Here is a 23,448-nt window from a genome sequence, read left to right as displayed (position 1 = left end):
AGGGCTGTTGAAGCAGGAGAAGCTGTAGCTCAGAAATAGCCATGGGGATCACCTGTGGAGTAATCTGAGGTATTGGCTGTCGCTATTGGGCATGAAATGAGTACATGGAAGCTTGGTGAGTTCAAAAGAGAAAAGGAGACAATTTTATTTCTGACTTTGCAATTTATAGAATTCCAAAAGTGACAGTGGACTGGAGGGTGAAATTGCCACCTCTCCAACCACACTGGCCAAACCAACAATCCATCAATTCTTTCTTCCCACAAAGAAGAATGCAAAACAATCATTATTTACATGAACAGTGTGTGAGAACTCCAGTAGAAACATGTAAACATTATCAGAAGGCTAAATAAATTTTAGGAGAACTTCAAAACTTTCAAAAGAACTATAAAAGAAAACTCAACACTTTTAAAAATCAGGACAACAATTAGCCTCTGGGATAGTTTACAGGGTAGTCTATAGGACAGACTGCAATACAGCCTAGGGGATAGTGGAGTGGGTAGTGGGGTATGGGACAGGCTGTGGCACAGCTGAGGGGACAGCCCACAGGATAACCCTCAGGACACCCCTGCAGTGGCCAGGGTTCTCTCCTGAGACACTCCAGTGCCTGCTCCAAGCTGGCAGAGGGAGGATGTGAAGCAAAGTCTTGCACTTCCCAAGAGAACCAACTGCCTTGCTGCTGGCTGAGAGCTTTAGAAGCATCACTGGCTTCAGCCTGGAAGGACAGCCAGGCTCTGACTCCCAGGCCGCTCTGGGACCCACTCAGCCCTCAAATCCCCTTTACAGAGCAGCAGAGCCCTGTCTGCATTTCCAGGGGCAGCAAACCACAGCCAAGGACAAACCACAGCCAAGGACAAACCACAGCCAAGGACAAGCCACAGCCAAGCCCCTTGGCCTCTGCTGGGGTCAGTTTTGGCTCGCTCTGGCTGCACAGAGGGCTCGGGATGGGCAGGGTGAGCATCACCGACCTCACTGCCCCAGGCCCTGCTCTCCCAGCCCACACAGCACAAGAGGCCAGGAAAAGCTTTTGCAGCCCTGTTGTAAATGCAGGCCAACACAATGGGAAGAAATGATGATGTCTGACTCAGTTCAGAAGGCTGAATTATTTCTTTATTATAACTGTGCTAAAATACATTAATATACTATATAAAGGAAGACACTAAAACTACATACTACTTTCTCTGACTAACTCTAACTCAACTCGTGACCCTCTCTCTCATCCAGCCCCAGGTGGGTTGGATTGGCCATCAGGCTCAAACAATCCTCACCAGAATCCAACCAAGCAATCACCCCAGGGAAACAATTCTCCAAACACATTCCACATAGGAAAAACAAGGAGCAAAAATCAAAATTGTTTTCTCTTTCATTTCTCTCTGTGCACCTCTATGAAAAACCCTGAGAGGGAGAGAAATGTGCTGCCACACAGCCCCTCCATCAGAAAGCCACAGACAGCCCAGAGAGGTGATGCTGGCAGGACGGGCTCTGTGCTGGCTGTGCACATCTCTGATGCCCCCAAACTCGGTGCCCACGGGCCGGGCAGGGCAGATGGCATTTGGGATCTGCTGCGGGAACACCGCTGGGGCTGTGCTCCCTCCTGCCTTCCTCATGGGAGATGCCTTGGCCAGGAGACTTCACGTTCCCCTAAATAACAAATTCCTTCACTCCGGGGGTGGCACGGATGGCGGTGGGCGAGAGCATGGGGTTTGTGCTTTCTTTGTGCTTACAGGGGTAGGGAATCTGCTTTTTCCTTCTGTCCTGGTAATGATAACATGAGGGATGTGGAAATGGAGCTGCTGAGTTTGGATGGAGACGGTCCAAGCCCTGGCTGGCAGTGTGTGTGTGAAAGGACACTCCAGCACAGGGCACTTCCAGACAGGAGCCTGTCACTGCAAGCAGCTCACCAGGAGAGGCACTAACTAATAATTACGGTCCTATTTCAGCGTAAAATCAAATTATATCTCTCACCACCCGATGAATGGGTTTTTTCCTCCTCCGCAGCCCCCCCGGGGGATAAATGCCACCTGATCTTGTGCATAGCAGGAGCTGGTCAGTCCCAGGGTCAGAGCCCGAATGCGGATGCCCAGGAACTCTCAGCCTTAAAGCCACGAGGGGTTGTTGCTATGGGAATGGAGAGGGCTTGCAGGCAGCATCTGGAGCCTGTGTCTCTCCCTGTCCGAGGCAGCTGGATTCGGAGGGAAGCAAAACTAAAAGGAGGTGGCAGAGAGAGACAGAGGCACAGCAAAATGCATGCATGTTAGAGGAGGGACCTTCCCAGAATGAGAGTACAGTGGGATACAGAAGAGCGGGGACACCAAACTGCCAGGCAGCGGTGGCTCGGCTGGGTAGGATAAACCTGATTTTCTGCTCTGATTGACACTGGAAACAAGTCCGGTGAGAGCCCAGCTGTGGCAAGATGGGATCTGCCTCCTCCACTTACCGGCCCAAATGTATTTATTTGGACATTGATGGAAGAATTCAAAAGGTACTTTTGCTGTTTTTCACCAAGTGGCGGCTGCGGGCGGTGTTTGCTGCACGGCCGATCCCAGACGCGCACCCAGCGGGCTCCGCATCCCTTTTCCAGGGGAAGGGGAAGGGGAGGGGGGGATCCTGCGTGCCTTCTGCTTTGTACACGGATGTTTATTTAAAGGGGAAGGGGAGGCTGGCACAGGGGAGGGCTGGGAGCTGCCAACACCCATCGCTGCCAGCTCTCCCTGCCGGCGTGGGGATGCTCGGCTTCGCAGCCGCCTTGGCTTCCTCTCCTGGAGCAGCCGCGTTTACAAAGTTTAGCTCGGGGAGAGGTTTCCCTCTCTCCCAGGCAGTGAGAGAAGGGGATAAAACCAGCAGAGCTGGTTCTGCCCCAGGGTTCTGCCCCAGGGTTCTGCCCCAGGGTTCTGCCCCAGGGTTCTGCCCCAGGGTTCTGCCCGGAGGTGGGGCAGGTGCCCCCGGCTCTTTGTGCGGGGGTTGCGGGGCCGCCTCTGCCGAAGTCGCCGCTAAATACCGAGAATTAAAACTTTCCCCGCCTGCCGTGTTTGGTTAAGCACGGTTCACAGCGCAGGGAGAAATGCGTCCCGGCTGAAACAATGCCGACGCCTTTCTGCAAGCTTTTTTTTTGCTTTTTTTTTTCTTTTTAATTCCCCCCCTTCTCTTTGTCAGCAGTTCTTTGGCCGCAAACCAAGTGCCTTTTCTGTAACAGAGAGCTGCTGAGAGGCTCCAGAACAAGCAAACTCTTGATTTGCAAAATTCAGATCGCTCTCGTCTTCCAGCTCTAAATTTTCGCTTCACCCGATCTCGCCTTTTGATGTTTAATTCTGTAAAGAAACAGCAATGAAAAATGCGCTGTCCTTTGCCTCCACTCTGCTGTGGGTGAATGCAGAGGTGGCACTCACAGTCCCACCCCACCACTGCCCTGGAGACCCACGGCGACCGCTCAAAGTCGCGTCCTCAGGAACAGGACCTTGGAGAATCCAGATCTGTGCCGGATTCCCCCGAGAAAGCTGCTCCCCTTGATCCATCTCAGACGTAGCTCAGTGGTGATGATGGTCCCTCTGCTGCCGTGAGATTGTCCCTGCCGGCTCTGCTGAGCTGAGGGCTCCGATTCTCTTTTCCCATGGTTTAATAAACTGGTTGCCTGGTGGCCTCCCCAAAGCGTGGATGGAATGGAGCCTCCTGGTACCTGTACAGTTCAGTACAAAAAAAAATGTTTTGGCATTTCGAAAGGGTGGTGAGTGTTTTCATAGATGTCGGTAATGCACAGTGTTTGTCATCTATGCTGGATTTAAAAAAAAAAATACAGCATTTCTCCAGCCAGCCTCTGGACAGTACTTTTAGAGAGGCACAGTCACATGAGCGAGCAAATGCAAACTCGGGCAGCATTAAGGGGGTTAATCTCGGTGAATGTTAACTGTTTTCTTTTGTCAGATGTAAAACCCCGCCCGAGTAACGTTCGGAAGGATTCCTGAAGTAAAAATGCCGCGCAAATGGGGTTCACCCAGCGGTAAGCAGGGCATAGCTCAGATTCTCCTGCCTTCTCAGTAACATCATTAGAAAGAAGCAGAAGGGAGGGGTGGGGGGAAAAGCAGCAGCCCTTAATCTTCCAAGGAATGCAGCAGTGGAGGCTTCTAAAGAGAACTCATTAAGTCAATGCTAAGCTTCTTGTCAGGCAATAACGAGGAACGAGCTTCATTCTGACAGCACTTGTTGAGTTTGAAAGGGCTCAGCTCCCCGCTGGGCATCGTGAGCATCCCACCCCAGCACCGCTTGTGCTTGCCACTCTTCAGAGGCAATTCTTGTGCTTCCATGGCCTCATCCTGAATTTCCGCCGGTGCTGCTGTAGGTTGTGCTGTTGACTTTGAGAGAAGTGGTTTCACCTCGGGGTAAGGGAAAGGACAAGACCCTGCGCCCTCAAAGTGCTCTGCAGCAGGAGAGTGGAATGGAACTAAGTAGGTTTGTGTGTTGGCAGGTCCAGAGGGGCACGGCAGGGAGGGCAGAGGGACCTGGTGCTTACGAAAGAAGAGTTGGCTGGCTGTGAAATCCTTCCCAGGAGTTATTAAAATAAAGGAGGCACCAGCAGCCCGCTTGAAAGCTGGGCCATGCCAGTGCCAGCACGGCGCAGAGGAAGGGCTGAGCTCCGTATCTGTCTCTCACAATATCCTTCTGGAAAATGTCCAGCCCAAAATGTCCAGCCCAAAATGTCCAGCCCACAGCCGGATAACTGCGTGGAGTGGTGGATGAGCAACTGGCTCCAGGTCAGGCACAAAGGGTTGTAGTGGAGGGGGTGACATCAGGCTGGTGTGCAGTCACTGGAGGGCTCCTGTGCTTTTCAGCACCCTCATCAACAACCTGGGAACAAGACTCTAATGAATACTAAATAAGTTTGGTGATCACACTAAAATAAAGGCCAGAGAGACCTTGACAAATTTGAGGGCTGGGCAATCACCTGCTGTATGAAGTTCAACAAGGGGAAATGAAGGATTCTGCACGTGGGATGGGGTAACCCTGGCTGTGTGCATAGATTGGAGAGTGAGATGCTGAAGACCAAGCACCCTGGAAAGGAACCTGGGAGTCCTGGTTGATAGAAATTTGAATATGAATCAGCAGTGCCTTGGCAGCCAGGAGGGACATCCCAGTCCTGGGGCCATCAGGCACAGCATCACCAGCCTGGCAAGGGAGGGGATTGTCCTGCTCTGCTCTGGGCTGGGGCAGCCCCACCTCAAGTGCTGGGGACAGTTTTGGGCTCCACAATGGAAAAAAGGAATTAAACTATTATAAAGTGTCCCAAGGAGGGCCCTGAGGATGGTCAAGGCCTTGAGGGGAAGCTGTGTGAGGAGCAGCTGGGGTCACTTGGTCTATTCAGACTGGAGAAGAGGGGACTGAGGTAAACTGACTTTCCAGAGGCACAGCCAGGCACAGAATTGTCTTCACCAAAGCTGACCACAGCGTTGGGCTCTGCTCCCATGGGCAGAGCTGGCTGAACACCTCTCCAAGCTGGGCCAGCTTTAGGAGGGACCTGAGGTGGCCCAGCCCAGCAGACTCCACCCGTGGGACCCCAAACTGGCAGAGGTCTGGTCATGCAGGGGCTGTGGGATTACAGCCACGCTCCAGATCCAGGGCTCTGCACAAACCAGCTTCAAGGAGGTCACTTGTTCTTGGAGCTGAGGGAAAAATGAAATTCCAGTGTAACCCTCTTCCTATCCAGCACCCACGTCAAGGGATGCACAGCTGGGGGAAACAAGTGCTGCTCTGTTTATTTATTTCTAAAGGATCTTCCCAGCCAGCAGTCCAGCACCCTCTTGGTTGGTCACACACATCCCTCTGCACTTCTCAGGAGCACCTGGGGCTGAGCACAGGGGGAATCACCTCCGTGTGCCAGCCCTGCCACAGCTTGCTCTGCTGCCAGGCACAGGAGAAGGCAGCAGGGCAAGGGGAAGCCCTGGCTGTGCTTCATGTAGGATGAGGGGATCTCAACCACCATGGACTGGGATTTCTCCGAGTTCCTGGAGTGCCACTAGATGGGGTCAAGCACCCAAGCCCCCAACATCAGTGGAGAAGTGCCAAACTTAAGCTAGATCTGGAGTCTTATTTTCCTGTTATTAACCCTTTGGCTGCGTTTTGAAGAAAAATTCCTATTGAATCTGTTTTTCATTAAAAATCCATCAGGAAAAAGAAAAACAAACCCAAAACGTTTCCCAGCTCATGGCCAATCATTTTTTTTCCATGGAGAAACTACTGGGAACATTTTCTTTTGACCTTTGAGATTTAAATGGTAGCAGAGCAGAACCAGCCAGTGACCTTATTCCCAGCAGGATGGCTTCATGGCTCTCCTTTTCAAATGTCACAGGGTAGTGGCTTTTGCTTGCACAGTTTTAAGGAGTTCATCTGAGAAAAATGCTTGTTTCAAGAGCATTTCTGTTTCCAGTATCTTAGTCAACATCATATTTGTAACATGTATGGAAAATCAGAAGGCTACAGAGCCTGAAGTAACTGGAAAAAAAGAAGAGGACTGTTGTATTTGTCAAGGATTCTATGAAATCACTCAATGGTATTTTCCTCAGAAAGCAAGTAAAGGATTTTGGAGTCATTTTGCTGGTTTATTGAGTCATTCTGGATGTTTACCAGAAAATTTGCCTTTTTTTTTTTTTTTTTCCTCAAAGAAATGCATTGAGTTCAAGCTTTCTGGGTGTCTACTGACCTGACTTGTGTTGCAGGACACTGAGCCATCCACAGCCATTGCTCCTCTTGGCCTGAGATCCCCAAAGAACAGGACAAGGCTCAGAGTGAACTTTGGTGCCGTGGTTGTTGCATCGAAACATCAGCGTGCAGGAATCGCTTCTGTCACCTGAACTTTTCTTTTCAATTACAGCAGCAGCATCTGTGGTATAAATGCCCAGATTCTAGCAAAGCCAACAGATTTTTCCAAGGCTCACCAGGCTATTTTTTAACCTTCAAAACTGGATTCAGATGAAAAACGAAACACAGCAGGAAAAATAATGGTGTGATGATCCCTTGGAGGCGAAGGCAAGCCCATGGAGCCCATGCTGTGTCTGTTTGGACTGAGGGTTTAGGGGAACACCCTTCCAGCTGCCAAACACCAAGGGGGTGCACAGGATGGGTGTTCATGGCACTCAGGACACAGGCACCTCTGGGGGCTGCTCTGTGCCACATCCTTCTTTAGCACATTGGGGCATAGGAATGTTTTTGGGGCATCAATGCCATTTTCTTAATGCTGGCAGAGCTCTGTGGGTGTGGGTGTTGAGTCTGGCCAGGCCTTGGCTAAGCTTGGCTTTCTCACTTTAGCTGGTCCTGGTGAACTTGTTCTTGTTCTTGTTGTAAAGCAGCACGAAATGAGCAGCAGGTTCCTTGGACTCTGTCACATTGCAGCATAAAACATTTTAAGGAGTAAAAATGGCTTAAACCCATGCTTTTAAAAACAAGAACCATAATGTCACACATGGGCCTTTCTTTTCCTTCTCCTTCCTCCCCAGTGGGGGCTCCTCAGAACATTTAGGGGACAAACCATAATCTCAGCACAGCTCTGTAATTCCAGCGCAGCTCCAAAATTCTTCCACTTCCATCACCCAGCAAGAGTTGCTTACTGCTGTTTATCTTTGTGAAGTCACACTCAGTATATTGTATTTACAGTTTATGTTCACACTAGTCCAGACAAAGTGTAAGTTTAACACTCTCAGTGTAACACTTTTCTCATAGGTAACTCTGGTGTTACCTACAGGTTCAGACCAGCCAAATATAGCTTATTGTCCTCATTTAAAACTCTTCTGGTTCCTCACAAACAAGACAAAATAATTCTGTTTCTAGGACTGATACCTTAAGTTTTAACTGAAAATTTTTCCAGGTTCTGTACTGCATTAGTGTATAACTCTGAACTTCATACAAAGTGTTAGCAAGTTCTCCTCACAGTTTAGTCACACAAAACAATCCTTTTCCAGCCCAAGAACCTTTGCAGCTTCAGGCCCAAAAAGTGCAAACAGCAGCGAATTGAGGAGAGCAAACTGGGAGGATGGGACCTCATAACCTGGAGCTGGAATTGGACAATTAACCCCAATATGGAAATGGACCAAAACCTATAAAAGTGTGAAAAGGTGTGACCCAGGAGCCCATCCTGGGTGTAGCCTCAGCCAGGATCTTGTACTACTCAAGGTAGTACTCAAAGGCCTTTTGAAGGCTTTTTAATAAATCTCTACTTTATTCCTTTAACACAGTCTAGCCTCTGTTCTGGGCAACCTCTCAAGGCATCAGAACCTTCCTCATGAACTTGCTTATGGAGATCCAGGTCAGTCTTTTGCTGGTCTCTCCTCAAACCTGCTTTTCCTCACTCCATTAATTAACATTTTCCTTCTAACAGTCCTCTATTACCAAGCCAGTTCCAATGTCAGACTATAACAGTGTGAGCAGCTTGGGAACAACCAGCTTCACTCACAACTACTGAGAACATTTGGTGCTAAAGCATCCCTATTATCCAGTTTACAAAACATTTCAAGCCTCATGCATTCCCTGCAGGGTTAATTGCACTTAATACTCCATTAGCAGCAAATGTGTGCCCTTCTTATGTTAAGAAAAGCCAGAATATAGACATTTGTGTTGTTTGTTAAAGGTTGAAATACTTTTTATGAAATGTTTTTATTTCTGCTGCAGAAGGCAGGAAGCTTTCAGCCTGGCCCCTCACAATCAGCCTTGCTGGATCCTGGTTGTGTTCTGCCATTAATAATTAGTACTGACAGATGCAATATTTGCAATATGTCCCTTGGTATAGTCAGTAGGCTGCACAAGTCTCTCTTGAATGTCATCTCCCTTTTTCTATGAGCCCTAATTGTTGCTATTGGGCACAAAATGAGTACACAGAAGCTTGGTGAGTTCAAGAGAGAAAAAAAACCCCAATTTTATTTCTGACATTGCAATATATAAAATTTCAAAAGTGACAGTGGATTGGAGGATGAAATTGCCACCTCTCCAACCACACTGGCCAAAACAACAGTCCATCAATTCTCTCCTCCCACAAAGAAGAATGTAAAACAATCATTATTTACATGAACAGTGCGTGAGAACTCCAGTAGAAACATGTAAACATTATCAGAAGGCTAAAGAAGTTTTATGAGGATGTTAAAACTTTCAAAAGAACTAGAAAAGAAAACTTAATACTTTTAAAAATCAGGGCAACATCTAATGACTCTAAAAATTACTGAGATCCTTCTTTGTTCCTAGTGGAAGAGCCAGCCTTTGTCATGCTGCCTGGGCTCACACACCTACGAGTGCATCATAGACATTTTTCTTTCCTAAAAAGAGGAAAATCTCTTTTCAGGGATGTAACAGGGGTGGGAATTGTGACTTACCACATGCCTTGGGATCCTGGCACGTCAGCTCTGTCTGGCAGCTCCTGTTCCTTCATGTAGGGCAATGTATAAAGGAATGGGATTCACCCCAGTTAACCACAGGAGTTGTGGCTGCTCCAGGAGAGTCATGCAGGTTCCCCTGTAGTCACTGGGGAGGGAGGTGGCATCTCCAGGGGATGATCCATCCCACCCTAAAGGGGGTTTGGAGACACGTGGGCTGGTTTGGAGGTTGTCCTCCTTCTCTGCTGGCAACAGAGGGCACCTGGCAGAGAGGCACTCTGGAGATGCTGAGCCTGTGGATGGTTAAAATTACATCAGGCAAACCCCACACGTACATTTGGTGTTGAAATGAACATTCAAAACCATGTCCCTGCCCAAAACTGTGTGATTCAGCAGGATTACAGAGATGTGGCTTTTGGGATAAAATATCTGCCACACTTCTCATCCTCTATCACAGTCAGTGTTTGAAGAGCTCGGGGGAGTTTTTATTTTTGCTCAGACCCTTGGGTGAGGGCTTTGGTGTTTTCTCCCCCACACATGGACATGCACACATGCTCTGGTTTTCTGTTCTTCTCTTAGAGAAGCTCCCACTGTATCAAACAGATGGCAAATCTGGCAGACTATTTTTAACACTCCTAACATTCGAAGCTCAGATAAATGAGTGGTTTTCTGAATATCAGCTGTTAATTAGTGCCAGAAATAAAAAAAGAGATGGAGAGTTTGGGTATAGTTGGGCTGATGCTATGTTTGTATCTGAGTTTAAAGAATGAGAAAGATGGAATGTTTTTAAATATGGGATTTTAGGTAAAGCTTCTTTTGGATTTTAAGGACTATGACAGAGTCATTTATGGATATTTTTTGAGGAACACCTATTTGCTTATGGGTCAAGAAATATGAATTCCTTCCAGTGATTCCTAGAGAGGGATACCTAAAATTTCTGTATCATTCTTCATTTTGTTATGGATGACAAACACCTCTGGAAAGACAGGGAAAATCACAATGAAAAATTTCACATGAACCTTCTGCCTTAATAGTTCAGAAATCCTCCATGAAAGCTGCCCTTACAGAAGCAGCAGCAATTTTCACAGTCCATGCAAGATACATAACTGAGTTTTACTAGAATCTTTTCTGACACAGTACCCCCCATTCTCATTAGTGAAAGATTGTAATTTAGATTGTTTAAAGGCTGCAATTTCAGCCCTCGCTCTGAACATTGCTCACTGAGCTGAATGAAAGGCATGAGCAAATGCTGAAGTATTGAAGACAGCAGGTTGAAATCAGAAGAAAAGAAGTGGAAACTAATGGGCACAGTGGCTTCAAAAATATTTTTACATTATTATTTAGTAATTTTACTAGAGTAAAATAAAAATAATCAAACAGAAGTTAAATTCTTGGAAGAATACCCAATTACAGACAGCAGATCAGAACAGGATAATGTTGTGGACATAGTTTGCTGTTTACAGAGAGGATTAGCTCTCCTGAGGATCAAATATAGAACAGAAATTGGATTTGTAAGCTGTGTTTTTACCTATCCTATCTGAAAGCAAAATATAATGTGATTAGCTGTGAACTGGTAGGCTGCAGAGTCTGTGCACAATGGTCCTTTAGTAAAATCTCCATCACAGTCCTTAATCTGAGCTCTTCACCAAGTGGGAAAGCCAGCCCAGAGCACCAGGGCTCTTAACCCCTGCTCTTCCCAAGAGGGGTTTTTAAATCCTTGTCCCAGACCAGAGGTGGATACTGTGGATTAAGAGATAATAGCTCCTTATTTCAGAAGAAAATGTTTAAAAAAACCTGCAGAACTGTTTCCAGGAAAGAAACCAGTCCCACAGAATTGAGGGCCAGGCCAGGAACCAGGCATCCCCATCAAACTGCTGCTGTCCTACTTTGCAGTCCCTGCATGCCTCATCAAAATGTTATTTCCACTCCAAAAAGTCTCAGTTATTATTCATTCTGCTTTTTTTCCCCAGTTGCATCACGTTGCTTTCCAAGGCACACAGGACATTGCCCACTTAAATGGAATGGCTGCTCCTTTGTCTTGATGGAAACTCCTTGGCACAAACAAGTTAAACATTCAGAGAAGGCTGCTTTTCCTGTCTTTTTTTTTCTACATGTGGTAGAATCATAGAATTGGGTTGGAAGGGACCCTTAAGGGTCTAGTTCAACCCTCTGCAGTAAGCAGGGACATTTTCAAATTGATCAGGTTCCTCAGAGACCCATCCAACCTGGCCTTGAATGTTCCCAAGGATGGGATATCCACCATCTCAGAGGTTGTGATAACAACAGCAAGGACAGAAATACAAAATCAAGTTAACTCTCAGGTTAAAAAAAAAAAAAAAACAAAAAAACAACAAAACAAAAAAAAGCCTGTTTGCAGATGCTGGATGACTTTTCAGGAATACATCCTTTTCCTCCTGGCACAAATCCAAGGGAAGTGCAGTTAACAGGGTTTATATGTGGCTGATTTTTTTCTCGACAATTAGTCATCAAGCTGAAGCAGAGGCCTGTGTTTCCCTTCCCCAAGTGGTTTGTCACTGCTGTGACTGCTCAGACATGATTTCAGTTCTGCCTTTGCTTTCAGAAGCTGAGTGTCTTGTGTGTTGACTGGTCTTGCAGGAGACTTTTGTGTCACCAGGCAGTATCAGAGTCCCTGTCTCCTCTTTTTCTTCATCCCTGGAGGTTAATCCCTAGATTTTTTTGGGCTGACTTGCATGACTCTGCACTTTTTAAATGTGTTCTATGACGAAACCTGGAATTTCACTAGAAGAAACCCTATACATGTGTGATCTTAGCCCACTGCCAGAGCTGGAGGAACTGCTCTGGTCTCCCAACTTTGGCCTCTATTAAGCAAGATCTCAATCTTCTCCTAAGCAAAGCTATCTTCCAGCACGAGGCATTAATGCAGGGAATGGGATGCTGTGAGATACATCTCAGCAGTGGCTTGTCACCCACAGGGACCTAAGCAAGATGTGGGTCAGAGACAGCTGAGACAGGTCTGAAGGGAGACAAAATGTGTGGATCACACCCCCAGACAGTGCCAGAAACGTGTGGTCATGGAGACTCAGGCTGAGCAGCAAAGGTTTTGGGACAGCTGCCCAAGCAGGGACGTGTCCACAGGCTGGATGAGATGTTGTATCCTGCAGCCAGTGCCAGGGCTGCCTGTCCTCAAAGCTGCAGCTCAACCTCTGCAGGTCACAGGACAGCCCACGTGCCCCACATGGGTGCCACCACAGTGTGGCCACCAGCCAAGTGTCCCCACATTGCCTTCCTGCTGCTGATGTCCCCCAGGGATAATGGACTCCAGGCACACAGGATTCCTATTCTGTGCTGGAGCCATCAATAGTGGCCAGTGCTGTCCTCCCACCCTCTAAACCACATTCCAGTTGTGTTCCATCAGCACCACTGGCATCGACTTTGCTGGGAGCACGAACCTGTGGGCAATGACAGGAACAACTGCACGTTGCTACAGACCATCTGAGGCTGGCTGCTGTGCTTTACAGCAGAAGGGGGATGCTCAGAAAAGCTCAGCAGGCTGAAAAAGAAGGAAATCTTAATAGCATGTGCTTTTTGATTAAAAAAAAAAAAAACAACCAGCTGAGGACAAGCATCCTGAGATGAGTACGAAACTGCAGTGGGTGATTCACAAATCCAGTTTTAGCAAACCTAAGTAAAAGTGCCAAGTATGGGAAACTGAAAAGCATGTATGGAGATAGCTCATGAGCTAGTATCACAGCCTTTGTTTCGCTTCCCACTCTTTCACTACTGCATGGAGTAAAAGGAAACATTAAAATCCATCCTCAGTGTGTTGAAAGCTCCTACTGCTTTCTATGAGTCAGGCCAACTTTCTTACCTTTAATGTTCCCTAATAATTTTTTTTATCTTGTCCTCTCTTGTCTGTCCTGGTCAATAATAATTGATTTCCAGAATAAGAAGCCTCAATACCTGAAATAGCACTCCTGGCACGTGACAAGCCTTTGGCCTCTGTTCAGCCACAATTAACATCATCTGCCCAGTTACTGCATGTACCAGTTGTACTCCAATATTCTTCCAGCCAATTTTAGCAGCTGTCACTCTGTCAGGATGCTGGGTTCTGCTAGGAGCAGGATTTCAGCCCTATCTGAGCTCCATTGGCTATGTTTTATTGCTTTGATTGCTTCTGCACTTGAACAACCAAGGGTCAGTCTTGACTTTCAAAGCACACCCATTTCCCCAGCAGCAGTTAATCCCTGTCTCAGCAATCAAGTGCTTCCAGGTTTTGTGAAGATCCTGCCTGGAGTAATTTCATCTGGGGCAGAACACAGGGAAGGTGGGTGTGAGTGTAGCTGTGGGTCACACCCACCTCTTGAAGTGCCACCTTCATCCTCCTCTCTGCCACAGAACCCTTGGTGCTTTGCTCAGGAGCAGGAAGGCTCCTCACCACCAGTGAAAACTGAAAGCTTCTTTTTGTTCCACCCACACTTGATTTTTTTCACTGGCAGCAGAGATCCTTTTCAAAGGCCATTTTCCCCAGTAAGTCCACTAGGAACAAGATTTTGATTTAGAACACTGGAAAATTCAATAGTGCAACATGCACCCAACAGAGGAGATGTGGGTTTGGGTTGGAAGCAACCTCAGGGACATCAGTCACAAGGACGGAGAGCCTATAAATACACATTTATTGAAATGGGACACTCCTCATGCAGAGTGCTGCTGTTGAATTCTTGAGTGTTTTTCTTTCAGAGGCAGTGTGCTGTCTCTGAATCCAGCAAGACATCAAATTAGGACTCCTGAGTTCTGTTTCTGGCCTGCCACTCACCCATGATAAGATACAGGGCAGGTAATTTAACATAAACAAGCTTCAGATTTCAGAGTTAAAGTATTGCACAGGGATGTAATGAGACTGATGGGAAGTGCTGTAATGGTGTTAATAAAGTGTTTTCTGACTGCAGAATAAACTGGGAGGACCATGACCTGCAAGTCCTGATGGACAAAGGAGTCTCGGGGAAAACTGTGGCATGGGATTGTGCCACTGAAGGCACAGGAATAGCAGGAATAGAAAAATGGGATTGGGGGATGTGCTGCTCAGTCTTCTCTGCACTGGGGCTGCCTGGTGTGTGTGGAAGGGTGAGGGGGTGAAGAGGTGTTTGGGGAGATGGGGAAGTAACAGTGGCAAATTTTGCAGTTCCAGGTCTGGCTTCTGACCTAACAACAGGAACATCTGACAGTAGGAATTTTGGCACAAGCTCTGCTCACTTTCAACCTAGTATAAGCTGGTGTAGTCCAAAAAGCAGTGCCCTTTTATACCATCCCATGATCTGCTCAAATCTGGGCAGTTTTCTTCCTAAATCCAGGCTCTTACACTCTTTTAATTTACAGTTGTTATCATCCCACAGCAACACTGCATTTTGAGGAACCCCCTGCTCTCAGCTCACACACGTTATTGCTCCACTTCTGAACAGCACTTAGGTCTCCAGAGCTTTATCAACAAAGACACAGGTATTACACAGGAGTAGAGAAATATTCCAGCTCACAAATCAAATCAGATAATTGAAATCACAGACTGTGCCTTAAAATTAGCCCAGTGCATGCCTGAACACGATTCATATCTCTTTGGGAACTAACCATCTTTTCTCTTGTTCTTCATTTTTTTTTTTCCTCTGCTGCTGTTTCCTTTGGAAGGTGATCTTCAGTAAATACTGCAATTCCAAAGATATTATGGACCTTTTCTGCATTGCAACAGGGTTGCCGAGGTAGGTCTGCCATTTGTGACATTCATTTCGCTTTTGTTTCTTTCCTTTGGGAGCAATTTAAAGACAGGCCCCCAAATGATTTATTTAGCTGCTATTCAGGCTTGTCTCTCATTCCAGTCTGCTGGAAGAAGAAACTGGGGCAATCAAGAGGTGGAAAATGTGGAGGCAGGGAACTGAGCCACTTTGGTGTCTGCTGCACATGAGGAACAGGGTAGAATAGAGTAGAACAGAGGAGAAATAATCTAAAATAGTAGCAAGTGAAGAAGCCCAGCCCTGAGTATACACAGGTTGGGCACACCTACCATTAATATCTCAGTACTATATTTTTGCCCATGTTGAGTGAAATGCAGGCATATGTTTAGAACCTGGTTTTTAAGGGAAAATATGAGGGCAACAAGAAGTATTGCCACCAGGTAATAAGCTTTCTCTTTAGGTGTTTTTAAATCTAATCCCAGGTATGGGATAGTCAAACACGAAGCACCCCAGCTGAACCATTTTATAGAGCAAAAAAATATCCCCAAATCCATTGTCCAGGCCATGTATTTCCTAATTTATATTGTCTCACAAAATCCCTGTAATCCCTCCTGCTGTAATTTTCCATTTGGGGAAAATCCAAATAGGATTTGTTCCCTTCAACATCGAGCAGTATCCAGATGAAATCTCAGTGTTGAGAGGAGTCCAGGGTCACAGAAGGGTGTGTGGGAGAACATCCATCCATCCATCCATCCCTCCATCCATCCATCATCCATCATCCATCCATCCATCCATCCATCATCCATCCATCCATCATCCATCCATCCATCATCCATTCATCCATCCGTCATCCATCCATCCATCATCCATCCATCCATCCATCCATCATCCATCCATCCATCCATCCTCCATCCATCCATCCATCCATCCATCCATCCATCCATCCATCCATCATCCATCCATCATCCATCCATCCATCCATCCATCCATCCATCCATCCAGCATCCATCCATCATCCATCATTCATCCATCATCCATCCATCCATCCATCCATCCATCCATCCATCCATCCATCATCCATTCATCCATCCATCCATCCTCCATCCATCCATCCATCCATCCATCCATCCATCCATCCATCCATCCATCATCCATCCATCCGTCATCCATCCATCATCCATCCATCATCCATCCATCCATCATCCATCCATCCATCCATCATCCATCCATCATCCATCCATCCATCCATCATCCATCCATCCACCTCTGCAACACCTCCAGGCAATGGAGCAGGTGTGGATATTCTCAGTTCAGTCAGAGAGAAAAAGAGGAAGATTTCTGCCAAGCTAAATCTGGGAAAAAGTCCAGGAGCAATATAAACAATCTATTATCTTGCTTTCCATTCATATTGTTTATAGATAAGTTGTATCACACTGACCTAAGTCCAGTGTACCAATCAGGTAAAATGTTTTTAATTTAAGACCAATGGAATTAATGTTCATAATGTTCTCTATAAAAGAGAGAAGTGCTTTTGAATAAACATTAATTTGCCTTCTGAAATCGTACGAGTAATTTTGCCCGTCCCTGGCTCAACAGCATCAGAGCAGGGGGAGGGAAGCCCCTAAATCATCTCTAGAACCCTAAATCACCTCTAGAAGGGGGAATCTGCTGTCTACATAAGCACCTCAAGCAGCACAGGCTGGATGCAACAAGGCAAAGTCTTTATCTCTGGACACTCAACTTTACAATACAGGAAAAGTGCAGGAGAAAAATAAGCCAGTCTTTTAATCATGGTTTTATTGCATGACTTCAGCTCTGGGGATTGAAAGATAAAATTGAATTTGCATAAGCTGCTGGACAGAATTAATGCCCTTTGCTGTTTGCTCTATTTCCTCCCATTTGACATTAGAGAGGTTAATAACTCTCATTTTCCTATGATGTCAAAGATTTCCACTCCATCACCCAGGAAACTTTGTTCAGCAGTTTTAATCATTCACAGTCAGGCTGTTCACTGCATATTTGGCATTTTATTTTCACCAGAAGATTTTCAAAGGAAAATTGCATTTCAACCGGGATCCTGGAGCCAAAGTAAACCTCCAAGGTTTACATCTGAGCCTATGAGATCACCTTTAGCACAGTAATTAAAAAAGAAAAAGACCCCATATTCAGAAAGATATTTGCTTTGTTTGTTTTGGTAAATGAGTAACTAAATAATTTAAAGACATTCATAGCACCATAAGTCATTTGTATGGTATGAGTCAATACATAGCTGCTGAGTCAATGTATCACAAAATACAGCTTTTTAACACAAATTATTATTCAATGAGTCAAGAGAATAAATGAATTAGCAGGGAGCAAGGTCTGCTCTGGGATCAAAAATTATCACATTTTACATGGGTCAAGCATCAAGCCTACCCTGCCCCGGGCTTTGACTTTTTCTGCTCTGAGGTAGCAGAGGTGCCAGGCCAGGAGCAAGGAGAAAAAAATGCATCTGCAGGAGGGAAGGTGGCTCTGTATCACATGCACAACACAAAATTCCAGCTGGCATTTCTAGGTCAAATAACCCTCTTTGGAACTTGCTTTTCAGGAACACAACCATCTCCCTTTTGACAGCAGACAACTGCATGGTGTCCATTGATCCCACAATGCCTGCAAACACGGAGAGGTGAGCCCTGCTGCCTCCTGCTCCTCCAGAACAGGCTCAGCCCCGAGGGCAAGGGAGGTGGCTGCCTGCAGAAGCCTTTTATGTGCAGGGAGAAATGCGTGCTGGCCTGTAACACCAGTGCTGGTTGGAAGATTTTTATTTGTTAAAGTGGGATTAATTGTCAGGGGAAAAAAAATGAGTGCTTTTAGGTGTTTAATGTAGAACATCTGTTCCCATCCCTCCCTGTTTGCTGTCAAAGCTCTGTTGTTCCCCCACTCCTGATTGCTCTGCTAGGGCACAACCAGCAGATTACCCAAAAAGCCTGTGATGAGTTTAGGTCTCTTCATTGCTGGCTTTGGCCCATATTTCCTTATGACATTTCACTGCCATTGCTCTTATTGATACTGAGTGGTGCTGTCCCAGCAGCTCCTGCACAGGACAGTGCTCAAACACAGAGCAAAAAGAGGTTGTGGCTGCCCCATCCCTGGAAGTGTTCAAGGCCAGGCTGGACAGGGCTCTGAGCAGCCTGGGATGGTGGAAGGTGTCCCTGCCCATGGCAAGGGGCTGCAGCTGGAGGATTTTTAACGTCCCTTCCAACCCAAACCATTCTACGGTTCTATAATTCCATTTCTAAATCAGAGAATCTAATAATTCTGTTTCTAAATTCTCTGTGTTCAGAAAAAGTGCCCATTGCTTACTCAAACTCACAGGTTTTAAGAGATCTTATAATATCTTCAGATACTTCTTTGTACCTCTCAGGGAGTACAGATGTGAAATGCAAACTGCATTTTGAGTGTGGCTAACATCAACCCTCCGTGGCTCTTCCAGGTCTCCATACAAAGTGATACCAGTTATGACTGAGCAGCTCTCAGGTAAAATGACCTTTTTGAACTGAATCTACCAAAGCTGAATTAAGTAAAGTTGAATTTGCAAACATTTGCATGTGGAAATCATGTGCCCATGATGCAAAAACCCGAAGAGGTCAGTGTCATGGATGTAGCAGAATAAGAAGTGTTTGATTACAGTGTTCTGCAGGAAATCTTAAAAAATGTGCCTGAATTTCCATGAATTTGAGGATCAGGTGAATGGATGATCCCTGTGCCTGGCTGAGGTCTGGCTCAGCTCTCCTGATGCCCTGGGGAAAGCCTTGCATGGAGCAGTGAGGTTTTTTCAGGCAAGACAGATGAAAGCCTGTCCTGCAGAGTTTTGTTAAACCTGCACAACATTTGAGCTTCATGTTATTTCCAATTGGCTGAGGAAAGAACATAATTTCTGTTGTGGGCATGGTAGCTCTAAATGTGATAAATATTTAAATTCACCTGACAAGATGAAAGAGGGCCTGGGTGAAAGAAAACATCTGGAGCACATTCCCCAGCCACAGGCAGGGCTGGAGTGCCACTCCTCCCACTTCTCTTTGCTGTCAGGATCATGCTGAACACTGGAGCAGAACATTGGCTTGGGGCAATTCCTGTGAGCATCTGGCTCATGGTTTCTCTCATCTGTGCAGCTGCAGAGTCTCCTGCCACTCATATCAGGGCAGCCTGAACACCCTGGAGCCACAGCAGGAGAGGATTCATCAGCTGGGGACATTCCTGGGAGCAGTTACATGGGAAGATAGGAGAGACAAAGGGCAAGAGGTTATGATTGTGCTGGAAACACAGAGTGCACATGCAGAACAGGTGTGAGACAGAAAGCCTGGGGCTGGAAAAAGGGGTGTGTAGGAGCAGGTGAGTTTGTTGGGATAGGAGAGATGATGTTTTGGTGGTCCCACCTCATCTTCTGGCTTAGGGTCCTGAATGATGGATGGAAACAGTGTCTGACAGCACTGTGTCTTCTAGAAGGGGAGGCACAGGGAACTGAGGCTGTTCTCTGAGGCATCTGCCCTGGCAGAAACATCTGGAAAGGAGGATGTGGGGGAGACAGAGAGGCAACAGCAGGGAGGGAGATTGTGCATGCAGGGAGCAAAGGTGAACAGAGAGCAAAGAGAGCATAGAGGGTTGGGAACAGGGAGGAACCCACCCACAGTGAGATTTGTAGCAAGCCATATACAAATCCCATGTCAGTGATTGCCAGAAGGAGGTAGTCACAGCCAAGGGACACGTGTGACTGCTAAGGGGAAGAAGCTGTCTGCCAAACGATTTCCTTATTGTGACAAACCCTGCTGCAGCAGCATCGCTCTCCTGGTCTGGGAGCAATTTTGCATTATCACACCAGGAAAGGTGGGGTGGAGCTCGTGGCTCTGTCTCCCAGCTGCTGTGAGTAACCAGTCTCCAAGTGCCCCATGACAGAGAAATGGGGCCAGCAGGGAATGCCACTGAGTTATACCAGCTGGGAAGCAGTTTGAGGGGCTTTTTAGAAAATATTCTCCTTTTTAAATGTATTTTTTTTATTCCCCTACCATGAAGCTAACAGTATATTTTTATAGGACCATGGATGACTTTTCTCACTCTCCCAAGGCCCTCATTTTTCATCCCCAGCTGACAGCACATGGCTCTGCTTTGTGCAGAGCACAGCTCACTGTGTCAGCAAGATCTCTCTTCACTCCCTGCATTTCATAAAACAAGGATTTCCAAAGATCTGAGCTGAAAAGGGCAAGAAAAATTCTGGCCATAGATTGTCAAAACATAAGACAGAGTCTGCTATGGAAAGAGGAAGAAAGTTGAGCTGAGTGTGATGGAACTAATGTTCCTTGGTATCTTTTTCTCTTTCACATGGCTTGTCATTAATCTTAAACATTCCTGACATTTTGCTGACAGTAGGAAGAATAAACAGAGTGGGAAATTGTTCCTTTTCATTAAAAAAAAAAAGAAAAAAAACCCCACAAAACAGCTCTGTTCTATTCTTCACTTCTCACACAACTCTGCCTGCATCGTTCTGCTTCCCAAAGCAGCTCATCCAAATAGGTGCCAAAATGGGGTCACCCCAATTTTCCCAGTGGTGGGAGGTAAATGCCCCTCTTTCAGCAGCCTCCCAGGCAGCTGCAGGAGAATGACACAAGGAACAGAGGCCATAAAAGGTGGGACTGGGAAATATAATCTTTAGGGAGGAAAAAAACATAAGCAGTGGCTTCTATTCACCAGAGGATACATCCATTGGAGTCCTGCTAAGAAACAGTTCTTAATTTCCTGGCCATAGTCAGGGGAGAGGGTTGGAAATAAATAAAAATCATTATTCCAGAGAGTTTGGATGCTGCAGCCATCGATGTGTCAGAGGTCAGACGTCTGCAAGTGTTAGGATTAGGGTGAGGGCTAGGGTGAGGGTCAGGGTCAGGGTTAGGGTCAGGGTTAGGGGAGGCCTGAGCTGGCTGGCTCTGAGCCTGTGAAGCTGCTGGATCACATCCTGTCCCTCCTCCTATGGCCCTGGACCAGAAGATTCGTGGCTGTCCATGCAGAGCATCAAAACCTCCGTGGCAAACTCTTTTGTCTGTGGTATATTAATTTCCAAGCCCATTGAGTGAGCACCCTCTCCCTCCCACCAGCAGAAGGGCTCTGGTCTGTGTCCTCCTGGTGAAATTGGCTCACAACTCACAAAATTGTTGGCTGTGCTGTTGCTCTAATTAGTAGGGTTCAGGCACTTATAGATTTGACAGGGGTGACAATTAAATGAACAAACCCTATTAGCAGCACCCTCTTGAGGGATAAAATTGAAGTCTGATGCGTTTCTGACAGTGCAGAGAAAGGAGCTGTTGTGGAGGTCAAAAGCGAGCCTGACCCAGTGTGGTCTGAACAGGACAGGAAAATATTCCCAGGGATTTTTCCTCCTGCTCCAAAATTAAGGCAGAAAAGCCCAGCAGTGGCTGCACTAGAGATCTGCAGGGGTGATTTTCCCCCTGGATGATTCAACACCCCAGTGTGGTGTGGTATTGGTAAAAAAACAGAAGCTTGTCACTGTGTCAAAATCTTCTTATTCTGCCATCTCTCTCTTCTCCTTTCGGAGTCTTGTTCATGCTCTCAGCTCAGGCAAGACTGAGGAGGCAGAGACTGGGAGAGAAAAATCCTCCCTCCTGAGGGTGCATCCCACATGGATGTGTGCCCTGGGATGTGGCCAGCTCCTTCGGGACTGCTCACCTGATGGGGAATTTGCATGCAACAGCCCAAATTAACCTGAGCTGTGAATTACATGAATCTCCATATGACAGATTCATGCATGTGGGCTTGGGCTTGAAACTCACCCCTTCCTGAGGCTTTTGTGGGTTTTTAAATTACTCTGACTGCCCTGATCCAAGCAAACCACACAAAGTGAAATGCAGACAGAAGCTTGAGCCGGAGGCAGAAATATTTGTGAGAAACAGGGCAGGGATTCACCAGCCTGGTGCTGGCAAGGAAAGGGAGATGCCCATGCCCTCCCAGCCTTGCTTGGCCAAAGCAGAAAAGCCAGGGGGAAGCCAAGGCACCTCCCCAACCCCACAGACTGCCTGCTCACAGCCTGTGGAGCTGGCAGGGTGGCAAAGGCTGGCAGGGTGGCAAAGGGAGCCACGAGAGTGGGAGGATGGAGGTGGCTCCCTGGCCGTGATCCCAGAGGGTGAGGGGGTACAGGAAGAGGCAGAGGGTGCCTGCCAGTGGGTAATAAACCATCTGTGCCAGGGCAGCTCACCTGAGCTGCTCAGTGTGCACCAGGTGCCCGTCTGGCAGGGAAGGTTGCAATCCCTGCCAGCCTCCCACGCGGCCGAGGTGGGAACCACAGGAAAAAATGCTGCTGCCATATTCTCCCTGCACCTGCTTCCCTCCCAGAACGTGCTGGAGACGAGGCAGAACAGCTCCTCTCTCCCTGCTGAGCTTGGCAGAGGCCATAGGGCAAAGAGCAGGAGTGCCTGGAGCTGGGAATGAGCCCTGGGGAGCCTGGGCAAGCCTGAGCTGCCTGTCCCTGCCCAGCATTAACCATTGCAGCATCTTCTGGGGGGTTCTGCTTGTCACCTCTCAGCTGCAGAACAGCCAGAGTGTTGTGGAAAACCCTGACTTGCTGAATACCTGGACTTGTAGATGTCGCACATTTGCGGTGCTGGTGGGAGGTGAGGGGAGAAGAAAAGGGGTTTTTTTGGGGATGCTGCAACAGGACCCTCAGCAAAGCACCCAGTGCTGCTTGCAGCAGGATTTCCTTTTCAGAAAGGGAATCACAGCAAAACAAAGGAAGCAAACTGAGGGAAAAGGTGTCTGTGTGCACCTGGGGCTTCAGCCCTGCCCAAAGGTATTAAAAAAAAAACAAGGCAGAGGGTAATGAAGGGAGCAAAAGCACACTTAACCCTCCTGTTTTACAAAGGAAGGGGCAAACAAGACTAAATTATGTCATAGCAATGTCTCGTTTTCTTCAGAAACCAGGGTTACCAGAGGTCTTCCTGCAGAAAGGAACAGGGCAGGGAAATGGATCTTTGTCTCTTTAAGATGAGGCGAACTGCCACTCTTAGTCATATATCTTTACTGCACCCTAGGGTTATAAAAACATACATCTTCATTTTCAAAGTCTTTTATTACATCCATAAACATCAGATTGCAGCTGACTGTTCCCTGGATGGGAATTTCTTAGTACTCCGAGTGAGTTTTGGCAGGGGGAGGGAGTGAAAGTAAGATTGTTGGGTTGTTTTTTGGTTTTTTTTTTTCTTTACTGGAGCAGTGTTTATAGGGAACTTGTCAGTCTCTGGCATGCTCCAGCCACTGTCAGAAGGCTGAGCAGCATCGAAGGGAGAGGACACGGGTTTCTCTGCTTTCTCTGCTTATTTTCCCTCTTGGACTCTGTGCCATCCCAGGTGCTGCCCACGGTAAGTTTT

General features: G+C 46.9%; 1 protein-coding gene and 1 long non-coding RNA gene across 4 annotated transcripts in view; one reads left to right on the top strand and one right to left on the bottom strand.

The window, feature by feature from the left end:
- Positions 1-242: 242 nt before the first annotated feature.
- Positions 243-23,448, top strand: part of PDE9A (phosphodiesterase 9A) — a 55,101-nt gene continuing 31,895 nt past the window's right edge. Inside the window, exons 1-4 of one of the 3 annotated variants that reach the window (XM_002189462.7) lie at positions 243-2,479; positions 15,000-15,070; positions 17,631-17,708; positions 18,516-18,559. In XM_002189462.7, coding sequence (XP_002189498.5) covers positions 2,411-2,479; positions 15,000-15,070; positions 17,631-17,708; positions 18,516-18,559 — 262 coding nt within the window. In that variant the 5' untranslated portion in view covers positions 243-2,410. Of the gene's footprint in view, positions 2,480-14,999; positions 15,071-17,630; positions 17,709-18,515; positions 18,560-21,091; positions 23,440-23,448 lie in introns of those variants that run through there. The other 2 variants (XM_030283594.4, XM_012569454.5) reach the window with 2 other exon arrangements.
- Positions 3,477-11,664, bottom strand: LOC121470637 (uncharacterized). The gene is made up of 2 exons (XR_005981753.2): positions 9,342-11,664; positions 3,477-3,670 (listed from the first exon to the last, which is right to left on the bottom strand). It is a non-coding gene; the product is annotated as an uncharacterized lncRNA (long non-coding RNA).

The sequence above is a fragment of the Taeniopygia guttata genome, chromosome 1 (assembly GCF_048771995.1).
Source record: "Taeniopygia guttata chromosome 1, bTaeGut7.mat, whole genome shotgun sequence".
Lineage (NCBI taxonomy): Eukaryota > Metazoa > Chordata > Aves > Passeriformes > Estrildidae > Taeniopygia > Taeniopygia guttata.
The sequence above is the reverse complement of the archived record's forward strand: the minus strand, read 5'-3'. Positions and strand labels throughout refer to the sequence as shown.